The sequence below is a fragment of the Haliotis rubra genome, unplaced genomic scaffold (assembly GCF_003918875.1).
Source record: "Haliotis rubra isolate DU_JTF1 unplaced genomic scaffold, ASM391887v1 Scf82, whole genome shotgun sequence".
Taxonomy (NCBI): Eukaryota; Metazoa; Mollusca; class Gastropoda; order Lepetellida; family Haliotidae; genus Haliotis; species Haliotis rubra.
In genome coordinates this window covers 1,050,409-1,064,034 of record NW_025767546.1, presented here as the reverse complement: position 1 = coordinate 1,064,034, position 13,626 = coordinate 1,050,409, and the positions used below count along the sequence as shown (strand labels likewise).

The 13,626-nt window shown below is 44.2% G+C and overlaps 1 protein-coding gene across 1 annotated transcript in view; it reads left to right on the top strand.

Annotated features, from left to right (window-relative positions):
- The first annotated feature begins 258 nt into the window (after positions 1 to 258).
- The window catches only part of LOC124262062 (synaptojanin-1-like), a 49,038-nt gene continuing 35,670 nt past the window's right edge, over positions 259 to 13,626 (top strand). The window contains exons 1-6 of the mRNA XM_046696485.1: positions 259 to 401; positions 10,629 to 10,715; positions 11,370 to 11,640; positions 12,528 to 12,753; positions 12,936 to 13,019; positions 13,160 to 13,318. Coding sequence (XP_046552441.1) covers positions 269 to 401; positions 10,629 to 10,715; positions 11,370 to 11,640; positions 12,528 to 12,753; positions 12,936 to 13,019; positions 13,160 to 13,318 — 960 coding nt within the window. The 5' untranslated portion in view covers positions 259 to 268. The remainder of the gene's footprint in view (positions 402 to 10,628; positions 10,716 to 11,369; positions 11,641 to 12,527; positions 12,754 to 12,935; positions 13,020 to 13,159; positions 13,319 to 13,626) is intronic.

Genomic DNA, 13,626 nt, shown 5'->3' with positions numbered 1-13,626 from the left:
TTCATTGATAGATCTTACCCCAGACGTAATTTCGTTCAAATTAATTTGCTTAGCACATACCCTGATAGTCTATATAATCTTCGTCAATCCTGTAACAAAGGCTTGCGATATATATATTCCGAATAGACTAAATCAAGTCTATTTCCTCACGAATGAACCGTTTGTAACAGTTGCACAAGATTAATTTCATTGTGAAATGTATGGATAATCGAGAGCGAGGGGCAGATCCAAGGGGAGGTAATCACTGGAGCTGTCATAGACCGGCAAGATGGCGATGGGGAAAGGCTACCGAATATTTCACAAGGTTCCACCGGACCGTGAAACACCATATAGTGTTATAATGGAGAGCAAATCAAAGGATGAAAGCCTCATGTTCGAGTCCGATGCAGTGGTGGTCTTATGTAAGTTCAGAGATATCTTTGGCGCGGTGTTTTATCGACATGATCAATAGGAATAATTGAGGAATAGGCAATGACAGGTAGCCTTACTAAACAGAAAGGTCAACCAGGTGGTTGAACTATGTTATTTTTAGTTCCTTTGTCTCACGTGTTTACACCTATGTGTACTTATAGCATCAAAGATTTACTATAGCGTATATTACAATCCTGTATGTCGAATTATTTCCTGATATGTGGAGTTGAGCCGTGATTATTATGAAAAGGAGACCGACGTCCGATTATAAAAGCTATGCCTGTATAAGGGTGTTAGATATCCGATACGTTTCAGTGATGTACCTCCCACATCGTCTAGACATGTGCACCTGTAACAATATAACCTACACACACTCCCCAAACAGCCTGATATAGAAACAAAACAAAATATACTCAAGTTATTTCAGGGCATTTAAATGGTAACTGACAAGTGGTTTTGGAATGTTTAGTGTGCATGTATATTAGAAACAGTGCTGATTAAGTCTTCTCTTGTCCGAGTGCTTCTGGAGAATATTTTCTGATAGGTGGACAGTACTCTTGGATTGTAACAAGAATTTCATTGCTGTTAGTAATAAACATCATGATGTAATCATGTTAAGAACAGAATTGAAAATGATAACATTAACAAGTAGGTTTCTTCAGGGATGTATTCAAAGGGAGCCAGTGGATGGTGGAATTTAACATTGATTAGTCCAGACTGATTTAGTTTAATGTTTTATGGATCAAAACATCAAATATTTATTTTTCCTTTGGAAAAGAAATATTAGCAAGCATATCTAAAATCTGGGGATTTTTTTATGTAAACAAATACAGAATGTCTACATTTTTTAGTATAATCATGATTGTTAATAGTTATAAAGTTTGGCTATGGTGAAGTCACAATAAATCAGAAAGGCTGTATTCTAAGCTGAAGCATACATTAAACATGGTACAGATAAATGTGTTGCCTGTCATCAGTGGATTGCAAAACTGTTCAGATCAGACAAAGTGGTTGTGATAGGAGCACCTAGGCTGTGGTTGCATAGAGACCATCATGGCTTGAGAATGTTATGTTGCTTTGCAATAAGTCACAGTTCTCATGTTAATTTATTATGCTGCAGTTGCATTAAATGCATACTGCTAATAGAAAGCCACATCACAATGTTTGTGATCCATCACAGGTAAGAGGGATGCACTACACAAACAGGGCCACAGATCATTGCCTTCCACACTAGTAGATGTTTGAGGGGCCACTGTTCTGAACTATGTTGAAGTGTAACAATTCAAAACTATCAATGCGTTGCAATTGTATTGCATAGTTTGTACTATATTCAGTGTAATTAAATATGCCAAAAGTATTGTTGATATTATGTATGTATAACAATTTATAGTTCAAAAAGTGGCAATTATTTAGTTGTGAGTACAACATTAGTTAACACACACACACACACACACACACACTTCATATTGGTTACTACCGTTATTTCCAACAGGGGGGAAAATAGCTAATTCTGACTTTATTATATATTCATTTCCATTACATTGAGTCATATTATTTTCAAGCCTTTTAGTTAGTTTAATACTGTTGTCATGTCAACAAACACAACTTCAGTCCTTAATTTTGTCACTTATCCATCTTCAATATTTATCAGTTCTTCAATAACATGATCAGTTGGTATGGGAACCTAGTTATTAGTATTGGCACATCATGCTGAATGCCCAAGTGCAGCTGTGGCACTTAGACTAAGGCTTAGTCTCTGAAAATTTATAATTTTGATAGTAACAAACAAGCCCATTTAAATTGAAAAGGAGCCCTAAGGAGACCAGAGATTCAGAACCTGAGGAAATCTAGACTTGCTTTATTTAGGGCTTTAGCACTGCAGCGATGGCTTGGCAGTAGGGAAATTAATGTGGTTCAGGGACTGTGAGACAGACTACTGTGGCACTGTGAAGACCTTTCACTATGTTCAGGTATCCTCCTACTGTTGAATCATGATAGAGGCATATACCCCACCCTTTGTCATTCATTCTTCAATGTTTAATATGGAACCTAAACATACCTAAACTGAGCAAAAACTCAATTTGAAACCTTAATTTAACCACAAAATCACAATTACTGTCAGGGCAAGTTGAGAGAGAGCTGTTAACTTTGCTCCCAAACTCTTAGCACCATGGGTAATGTAAGCTGTAGGATTTGTAGGGAATATGCTGTTAGGAATTGTCGCATCTTTCTAGAGATGGGGCTTTGCTGTTGCCATCTTTATGACAGTGTTACAAGGAATGAAACATTTTCTGAATTAATTTCTTTTGGATTTCTGTGGGTACAGGGTGTGTTTCTGAATTTAGGAATTGTATTATTTATCTTGACTTGAAGTTTTGAATTGGTACCTAAGGTTTTTGGAAAGATCTAAAATGTCTTTTTCTCATTGGATTCTTTCTTTATTTTCACTGGTTTCTGTACTTTGAAGTAAAGTCTCCATCTCTTAATTTTGATTTTGTATTCCCTCTTGGCACGCTCCGAAAGTACAGTTCTATGTACCAAAGCCTTTGCTATAAATTCACCTCCCTATATATGGGTGAAATGCTGGTAAGAATCTCATAAAACCATGCAGTAGAATCAAAGGCAAATTTTCTTTATGTGAAAGATGAGGCTAGTTGACACGTAGTTTCAATGAAATGAACTATAGTGATACATTTTCCATGTGTTTCAGTCTCAATAATTACGCTTTAGTCTTCTGCAACCCATGATTGTCATCAGAGGCATCTAATGAGACTGGTAGGCCTGGCTTGCTGACTTGGATGATCCATGCCTTTGCACCCCAGATCAATGCTCATTATGTCAATCCCTGGATTGTCTGGTGCAGACTTGATTAAATTGATTATTATCCCCCGCTGCGCATTTAGCGAGAAGCGGGGGATATAGTATTAGGCTCCGTCCGTCCGTACGAATTGGAATATCTTAAGAACTGTTCACTAGATTCTTTTCATATTTGGTACCTAGTTTCATCACAGTATAAGAAAGGTCCAACTCAGGTTTGGTGACCTTGACCTTCATTTCAAGGTCACAAGGGGACTTTAACATTTTATCTGCATGTTAAGCTATATCAAGAACCGTTCGCTGGATTTTCATATTCAATACCAAGCTTTATCTAGGGAAGGCGCAGGGCCCAGTCGATATTGGTGATCTTCACTTAATTTTCAAGGTCACAGAGACACTTTGAAGATTTCAGCATATTAACCTACATGTTATGCTTGTCAGCGAGATACTTTAAGAACCATTCACTGGAGTTTCTTCATATTTGATACCAAGCTTCATCCAGGGAAGGCGCAGGGCCCAGTCGATTTTGGTGACCTTCACTTAATTTTCAAGGTCACTGAGACACTTTGAAGATTTCAGCATGTTAAATTGCATGTTAAGATAGTCAGCAAGATATCGCATAAAATAAATATTCAGTGGATTTTCTTCATATTTGACACCAAGCTTCATCTAGGGAAGGCCCAGGGCCCAGTCAATTTTGGTGACCTTCACATAATTTTTAGGGTCATGACGACACTTTGAAGATTTCAGCATGTTAACCTGAATTGTCAGCAAGATATTTTAAGAACGGTTCACTGGATTTTCTTCATAGACTTTTAAGACTTCTCTTGAATGTTTTTCAATAAGCAATTTCTTTAGTACTAGTTTTGCATATTTCATACACTATGACATTCATGTCAAGGTCAAAGTCAGTCTTAAAAAAATATGTGTGTGTTTGAACAACTAAAGAGCCAGATATCAAGAGAGGTTGATTAGTCATGTTTTTGTTGACATTTAACTTCATCTTAAACTTTCATTACTTTATAAGTTTGATTTGATAATTTGCGATGGGGGATTATGTCACCTTAGTGACAATGCTTGTTTACAGACTGCAATCATACAGCTGGAATATCACAAGCTTTGATGACAATGTGCTGAATGAACTGAAGTTACACAGGGCTACAGATAAGGGGCATACAGGCGTAATGTATGCCTCAAATCAATTAAGTACGACATAATATAAGGTCTTATTCATATATTCCTCCTTGGGGTACTTATAAGCATTTAAATGTCCATTTAAAATCCCTACGACAGTTGTAACAATATTTGAATAAAATATTTACAAAACAAAAAACTATGTTTTTGTCTTGTGAGACCACCCCTACAGGGCCCTACGGCCCCCTACAGCCCCCTACAGCCAAGAGCAGGTAACTCTAGACTATAACCTCATACCTCACTTTCCATGCTGTCGTTTCACCGGCTAGACGTGGGTCCACTTCGACGGACGTTGAATTTCCCTAAGCGACTATGAGTGTTTCAGAAACAGCTACTGGGTGTATGGTTCTCTTTTTTCCCTGCATGGGCGATTTGGAGATTTGTTTTGAATATTTTCATTCATCTGTTTGTTGTAACTTGGTTACTGTCGCTGTCGGCTTGCCAGGTGCTTGTCAAGATGGCGGACAGGTACCTTTGCTATCCTCATTTTTCATTGTCTTCCCTTGTGGTTTGCAATGTTTAGTGTGGTTATAGTGTTTTATTTGTATGTTATTACATGTGGGGCGTTGTTTCCGCTGCTAGCATTTTCTATAATTACGCTATCAGTCCTAATTGTTAGTTATGTTGCAGTGTGTCTTACTTGTTATTATCAACTTAATGCTTACATTATCGCATTAGCTGTAGTCGCCCATGCTTGTTTTTTATCGTATGTATGTATGTACGGGTAGGTTACTGCACGGTTTTTATCACTTGTGGCAGTTTAAATCCTGTACTTCGTGCCTCACCTCGTGAGGGACACTCACAAGGTGTGCTTGCGGTGCCTGACGGAGGCTGATCATGAGGAGAAGTGCAGCGTGTGCTATTTTTACCCCTAAGACTATTAAGTCGAGGCGGGTGGATACGCTGTTTTACAGCAATTTGCTTCGGGCGGGGGGTGATATGTGGGGCCAGGATCTCCCGTCCAAGTGCTCTCACGGTAAAAAAAAGGGGAACGCGCCTCCCCCCAGGCAGCTTGATCCTGGCTTCGGCTCAGGTGATAGTGTGCCTTCGGCGCCTTATGGCGACCTAGCTTCGGGTTTCACCCTGTCTTCGCCTGGTGCCCTGACTGGCGGTCACTTCGGCGCCGACCAGCTCGGGGACACCTCGGCGCCTAGTAGTCAGTTTGGGTAGCCCAGGAAACCTGTAGCGGCAGGTTCCTCTCGGGCACCTCGCCGCCCCGGTCTGGGTTCAGACCCGACACTTCTGGCTCTTCTTGACCTTTTAAGCCCTTTGTGTTCGGCCTCTGTGGTACCCTCGGCGGTCTCTCTTGATTATGAGAGTACGGCAGCCAAGGATTGTGCTGAGGTTGACATGGAGGGTTCTTTGAGACCCAGCTGGGTCGCCGAGGTCCGCATTTTGCCATCACTGGTGAGTGAGGTTGTTAATCCTCTCCTTACTGGTGCCCGTACTCGGTTCGATTTACCGGACGTTGGCAAAAGGTATCAGTTGGGAGAGGATGCGCTATTCAAGCCGCCAGTGGTGGACGAATGTGATTTCGCCTCCGTTACCCTCGGGGGTTCCACGTCTTCATTGGCCTCGGCCAGGCAAGGCAGGCGGCTTCCCCCTTTTCCAACCAATGAGCCAAGATGAAGTCTGCTTACCGGTCCTTTGAGGAGTGTTACCGGTGTGCAGCCCAGCAGTTAAAAGTGGCCGTCCACTCAGCTTACCTGTCTGTGTTACAGGGTCAGCTTGTGAACCAGAGCACTTGTGGCGCCGACTTGTCGGCTCCCGTGCTCGCGCATCAGCTCATGGGCGTTCATTCTCATCTGGCTCGGGACAGTATTAGGTGTTGTGCCAGCCAGATGATGGGTGCCGTCATGGGCATGCGTCGGCTTTGGTTGTCAGTGGCGCGCTATTCTCCAGCCACGCAACAGGCGCTCCTGTCTCTGCCGTTCACAATGGTGTCCTCCCTGTTTCCTGGGGCACTGCAGGTAGTGCGAGAGGCCGCGGAGGCGGTGTCCACCTTCAAAGACTCTAAGCCTTTGTTGGAACAACCCTCCATTCCTTGCCAACGGCCATCCCCTCTTACTGCTGCATATCCTTCTGCCCTGGCAAAGGAGCCTGCAAAGTGGACTGCCCCTTTGCAAGCCAAGCGGAGTAAGAGATCTAGAGGCAAGGGCAGGCCTGCTCAGTTGCAGCAGCCTTTTCGGGGCAAGGTGAAGCCAGCCCCGGCTTCCCGTTGAATCTTCTCCCGAAGCCCTTATTGACGCCCACAAAAGCAAGCGGAGACTTGCCGCCTGTGGGGGTGCATTGCCTTCTGCCAAACGTCCCTGTCGGCGGCCGGTTGTCACTATTCCTTCAGGAGTGGGAGGCAGCCACTTCAGATCCCTGGGTCCTGTCCACACTCAGGGATGGCCATTTGCCACAGTGGAGGCGAGATCCACTGTCCTTTTCCGGGGTTCGGCACACACCAGTGCCTACCTCCAGAGTGAAGGCGGACGTACTCCGTGCGGAAGTTCAGTCCTTACTGGACAAGGCAGCCATCGAGGTGGTTCCTGTGGGTCAGCAAGGAGAGGGGTTTTATTCCACTTAATTCCTAGTGACCAAGAAGGACGGAGGGCTCAGACCCATTCTGAATCTCAGAGGGCTGAACAAGTTACTAGAGATGCCGTCTTTCAGGATGGAGACACTCAGGTCAGTGATCTCATCCGTCGAGACAGGGATTGGCTTACGTCAATCGATCTCAAAGATGCCTAGCTCCATGTTCCAATGCACCCTGAGTTCAAGAAGTACCTCAGGTTCTCCTTCGACAGGACGTGCTACCAGTTTCGTGTGTTCCCTTTTGGCATCCCCACGGCGCCAAGTGTGTTCACCAAATTTATGCTAATCCCAGCTCAGTTAGCCAGGTCTCAGGGCAGGTGTTGTTACCCATACCTGGACGACTGGCTTCTAAGGGCCTTGGGTCCTCAGTTAAGCAGAGCATCCACACTGCATGTGATGGATATTCTGGTGTCACTGGGCTGGATTATCAACCTAAAAAAATCTGACCTCGTTCCGACACAGGATCTGGTGTTCTTGGGGGCAAGATTCAACACGGAGCAGGGGATTGTTTCCCTCGCTCCGGACCGTATCGTCAAAGTCCAGAGGACTGTGTTACAGTTTCTCGAGTCGCCCCATGTGTCAGCTCGAACATGGCTTCGGTTGCTAGGCAAAATGGCGACAACAGTGGATGTGGTTTGGCGTGCGCGTCTGAGGATGAGACCCGTTCTGCAGGCGTTAGCGCAGCTGTGATCCCACTCGCAGAGCTAAGAGACTATTCTCGCGACAACTGAGTGGTTGATTCCTCACTTGCGGTGGTGGACGGAAGTCGGGAATTTGTCCAGGGGGATCCCCCTAGACACCCCGACACTCTCCCTCTCAGTCCAGACGGATGCCTCCTCACAGGATGGGGGGGGTCCTGGGCGACCACTCAGTCTCAGGCCTATGGTCGGAGCGGGAAGTCAGCCTGCACATCAATGTGTTAGAATTGAGAGCAGTCTGCCGGGTGTTCGGGAGCTTTCGGGAGTTTGTTCGGGGCCGTGTGGTTCGTCTAGAGATGGACAATCAGACGACCATGACTTACATCCTCAAGCAAGGTGGCACAGTGTCTCCGTCACTCCTTCAGGAGGCGTGGCAGTTCCTACTATGGTGCGATCAGTTCAACATTCGGGTTTTGCCTGTTTATCTCCCGGGGGTAGACAACGTGCGTGCAGATGCTCTCTCACGACCGGACCTCCTATCCCAGAATGGAGCGCCCTACCCGAATCCCAGGATTAAGTGGGTGGCTTGGCCGCTGTCTGGAATCGCCTCCAAGCGAGCGGACTTCCTGCACCAGTTGCAGACACAATTCTGGCTTCGCGGAGGGATTCGACAAGCGTTCAGTATGAGGATAGATGGGCCCGTTATGCGCGCTGGTGTGTCAACAGGGGGATTCTTGATCCTTTTCTGCAGATTTAGTCTTTGTGTTGGAATTCCTCCAGTCTCGGTTGGTTGCCGGTCTAGCGGCTTCAACTGTTCAAGGATATTCTACGGCTATTTCGGCTTTCCATATTCCTGTTTACGGTGCACTCTTGGGGCAGCACCCTCTTGTGCAGCTCTTTTTAGCAGGCGTGGACAGAATCCGTCCGGTTGTCCGCCGTTGGACTTGCCAATCGTTCTTGATTGGCTGTCCGGCCCACTATTTCACAATCTGTCGGCTCTTTCACTCCAGCTGTTATCGTGGAAGGCGTTTTTTCTTGTGGCGGTAACTTCGGGCAGGCGGGTAGGCGATATTCACGCAATGTCGGCCGATCCCGCGCAAACTGTTTTTCACAAAGACAGTTAGCATACGGCAGCCTGATACTTACCGTCCTAAGAGAGATAGTGCCTTTCATGTGACGGCACCTATTGAGCTCCCGGCTTTCACTCAGCCTCCCCTGCCCGGTACCTCTCTACAACGTGCTCACGTCTTAGATGTCCGTAAGACCCTTAAGGCTTATATCAAACGAACAAGGGGTATCTGTAAGGATAACCAATTGTTTTGTTGTTATGGCAGGGTCAATGCTGGTCTTCAGGTGAAAAAGCAAACCATATCTAGGTGGCTTTTCTCTGCCATACATATGAGCTATACTCACAAAGGTCGTATCCCACCTGAAGGTTTGAAAGCTCATTCGGTTAGGGCAGTTGTTACATCGAAAGCTTACGCTGCAGCCCTGCCCATTGAGGAGATCTGCTCCGCGGCTATTTGGAGCCGATCGAGTATGTTCATCCGTCATTACCAATTTGACAGACTCTCCAGTGAGCGTGCTCGGTTCGCTCAGTCAGTTCTCTCCAGTGGGCAAGGTTCCACCTCTCTAGCTTGAGCTTTCGAGGTTTTTCTGACATGAACCATTATCTGCCGATTTTAACTGGTGTTGGGTTTTTTAAACTTTTACGTATTCCCTTGGTGACGGGTTTTATATGGTGATGGTTTTTATTCCCATGTCTTCTGCATTACTCCGTTCTGCTCTAGACCTATTGCCTTGGAAACCTTTGCTTAATAGAAGTATTACTGCATTTTGTTTCTTGGAGCTTATTGCGGGATTCCCTTATCTTCACTTCCGATTGATTACGGGAGGGAGGGGGATTTATCTCCGCTGTTTACATTAGCGAGGTTTCGCATTGTAATTGTAATGTGTTCGACCCTGACCCTGGCTCATGCCTCCACCTGATTGGCTATGGTGGACACGTGACCAGGTAAGTGAACTTTTTTCTGCTGTTTTTAGCTTGGGAAATTCCACTTCTTGTCGGGGTTGTTTTATGCGGACAGAATGCCACACCTTAGCTTCATCTTTAGGAGTCTGTCTTATGCTTATAAGTACCCCAAGGAGGAATATATGAAAAAGAATCGAACTAACCTGTAGAGGTTTCCAGATTCTTTGAATATATTCCTCCTTGGGTACGTTCGCTACCACCTCCCCCACATTCTGTCTGATTTCGTTCAGCATGGAAAGTGAGGTCTGAGGTTATAGTCTAGAGTTACCTGCTCTTGGCTGTAGGGTGCCGTAGGGCCCTGTAGGGGTGGTCTCACAAGACAAAAACATAGTTTTTTGTTTTGTAAATATTTTATTCAAATATTGTTACAACTGTCGTAGGGATTTTAAATGGACACTTAAATGCTTATAAGTACCCCAAGGAGGAATATATTCAAAGAATCTGAAACCTCTACAGGTTAGTTCGAATTTCAAGCGTATCGTGTATGCACATAAATACCTTTGTACGTCTAACATTTAATTTTCATGCGTATCGTGCAAATGGAAATCTATTTCGGATAAATACTTGTCAAGTTTCTTTTACGAAACACGATTTGACACATGAGGAAACCCCGACAGCAGGAATCCCTTGCGTTGCCATGCAACGATATGCGTCACTTTTTTACGATTGGCTAAACACTACACTGTTCCTATTTATATCCAGTCGGACCTGACATTTCACGCATCACACGGTCGCTCAGTTATTTCTCACGGGTCTTCAAATACAAATACATGGTTGGAAATAGTGATCGATGAATCGTCCAGACAAACCACATCACCAACTCGCTCACACAAAAACATGCCAGTACTCCTTCAAAATTCTCAGTACACCTCCACTTGCAATATGATGTGTAAGTACACTCGCACCCCCAAAAGTTATCTGGAGCCCTGGTTACACATTGACTGTGTTTGTTTCAGCCTCAGCAGAGATGGACGCTATCAGGAAGCAGTATACCAAGGTGCTGGATGCGTACGGTTGTCTGGGAGTCCTAGGCGTTAACTTAGGTAAATACAGACATATGAACACCCAAGCACCTGTGCTATGTGCAGGGTATTGCCCCTCAATGTCATGTACAGGGAAATACATGTGTGTATTCAGTAGAACATGATATAAAGTTGTGTGGGTCTCTTTGAACACTGATTTCCATTTGTGCAAGATAATGTCATCTACATTTGTCATTAGGTTCACAGAATTGTTAGTATTTTAATTTGTTGCCAGATTATTTTTCTAAAGGATTAGAAATACATTGCTCTCTGAATGGTAGCAATCTTGTTCATAAAGTTTTTCGGGAATATGTCATGTGTTTCTTAAAAGCTTGGGGCTCTGTTCCACAAAATGATCTTGACTTGGCTCTTGTGACTGGATAGCTTAGTATACATTAGTAAATAAGGCAGACCAGACATGGAGATCATATTGTTTGTAAGACAGTTTGCCATTCTGGTTCAACCTGGAACGGGGCGGTGGGGTAGCCTAGTGGTTAAAGCGTTCGCTCGTCACACTGAAGACCCGGGTTCGATTCCCCACATGGGCACAATGTGTGAAGCTCATTTCTGGTGTCCCCTGCCGTGATATTGCTGGAATATTGCTAAAAGCAGCGTAAAACCATACTAACTCACTCACTCAACCTGTAACAGCCCTAGTTCCTTGACCATTGACAGGTCGAGAGAAGATCATGTACCTGGTGATGGTGTCGGGTTATCTCTCTGTGGGGAAGATTGCAGAATCAGAAGTGTTCAAGGTGACCAGTGTTCAGTTTGTGTCATTACGCAATGAGCCTACAGATGAAGAGAGGATTGTGGAGCTTCGCAAACTGCTGTCATCTGGAACCTTCTACTTCTCCTGGTCTCAGACAGGCGCCCCCTGGGACCTCAGTCTGTGTGCACAGCGAAAACACCAGCAGGACACAGAGACGGACAACAGATTCTTCTGGTGAGTAGAGGTTTAGCGCTTCGGGAAACATCATCCATTTTAATCTCCAAGGATGGAAGACAAATGGTTGACAAGTTCGAAGAATGTGTGCAGGAATAATCTTTCCAAGGCTTAGATTGCTGTTGATGAAGAGTTCAGTGGCAGCATATGTAGTCATCTTGACTCTGATAATACACCTAGAATGATGGGCAGCCTTAGGTAGTCTTACCATTGCTTGTCATGGAAAACTGAGAAGATCAATGGTCAGACTCGCTGACTTGGATGATTGTTTCCCAGATGCATAGACTGATTTTCTTGATATCAATCCTTGTTTGTCTGGTCTATACATGAGTATTTATAGACTGCCCTAATATTGCTGGAATATTTGTTGACTGGGTCATATAACAACAAACAGACTGACCTTTTTTTGTAGTATTGATGTTGTACTGGAGTTCTCCATTTACTGTCTACCGTAGTTTTGTTAATCTTTAAATGTACATGATTAAGTTGCAGAGCCAACAAAATGTATTTGATCCTATGGTGTTCCTAATAATGACGTTTGGTTATCCTCACACTGACATGACCCATTCTTCCTAAGCTGGATGTGTTGACGTTATCAAGTCAGGATGTATTTTACTGTATATCCAAGTAGTTGTATGTTATTTTCTCAAATATTTTGCTCAAAACTTGTTAAGAACAGTCAACCAACAATGTCCTTTTTAGTGGGAGGATTGTTCTTAGCAACAGTATAGCATATATGTACATAAATATTGCTGTGTAAAGCTGCATATGGAAATACACAGCCTTCATCATGACGTGCTGCATGAGCCAAGTGGATAAAGCTATGCTTCCCATTTCAGTGAAGAAGTTTACTTACTACACTTAACTCAGCTGTGGTTATGTTCTAGGAACCGGATGCTGCATGTGCACCTGCAGAGGTACAGCATAGACTGTGGTCAGTGGCTGCTGAAGATCATGTGTGGTGGGGTGGAGATCCGCACCATCTACGCAGCTCATCGCCAGGCCAAGGCGTGTCTCATCACTCGCCTCAGCTGTGAGAGGGCAGGCACTCGCTTCAATGTGCGGGGAACCAATGATGACGGACATGTGGCCAACTTCTGTGAAACTGAACAGGTACAGCAGTAGATAACGGAATGTTTGTGTCAACATGGTTGGTGGATGGCTAGTTGAGTTGATGGTTTGTTTGTCTGCTTTGTTTGGTCCAGATTCTGTATCTACAGGCCGCTTGGATGTTGGCCATAGTGGAGCTACTGTTGCAAACAGTAATATTTACTCTTTCTCTGTCTTTCCTTCAGGTGATATTTCTAGATGATCAAGTGAGCTCTTTCATCCAGACGAGAGGATCAGTGCCATTGTTCTGGGAACAAACAGGAATACAGGTGAGTACCAGGAACACTTTATTCCTCTCAGGACAGACATTTGGTAATATATCATTATCATGATTATATTCTGATGTTATATTTACTTTGTCATTTTTTTGTTTTCACAATACATAGACATACAATACCATTACTTGCAGGTTGGCTCTCACAAGATCCACATGTCACGTGGGTATGAGGCGTCTGCTCCATCCTACGACCGCCACCTGCAGATGATCAAGAAGCAGTATGGCGATCAGGTCCTTGTCAATCTCCTGGGATGCAAGGAAGGGGAGAAGATGCTCAGTCAAGCTTATCAGGTAGATGGGCAGGGAAGCTTATTGGCACAAAACACTATCCAATTTGTAAAATTGTTCTACTCACTAGAGGTTTATCTTTCATCATGAAACTAATCAACTTTTAGCTGATCCCAAATTTCCTTGACACAAAACACTAAACAACAGCTTAATCCCTCCCTTGATCTCATCTGTATACTCTATGCACTAATCCCTCCCTTGATCTCATCTGTATACTCTATGCACTAATCTCTCCTTGGGTCAGTCCATTATGCCAGACAGGTAAATGCTGTGTGTTGTTTTAACTAATTGTAGGGGTACTGGGGTGTAGG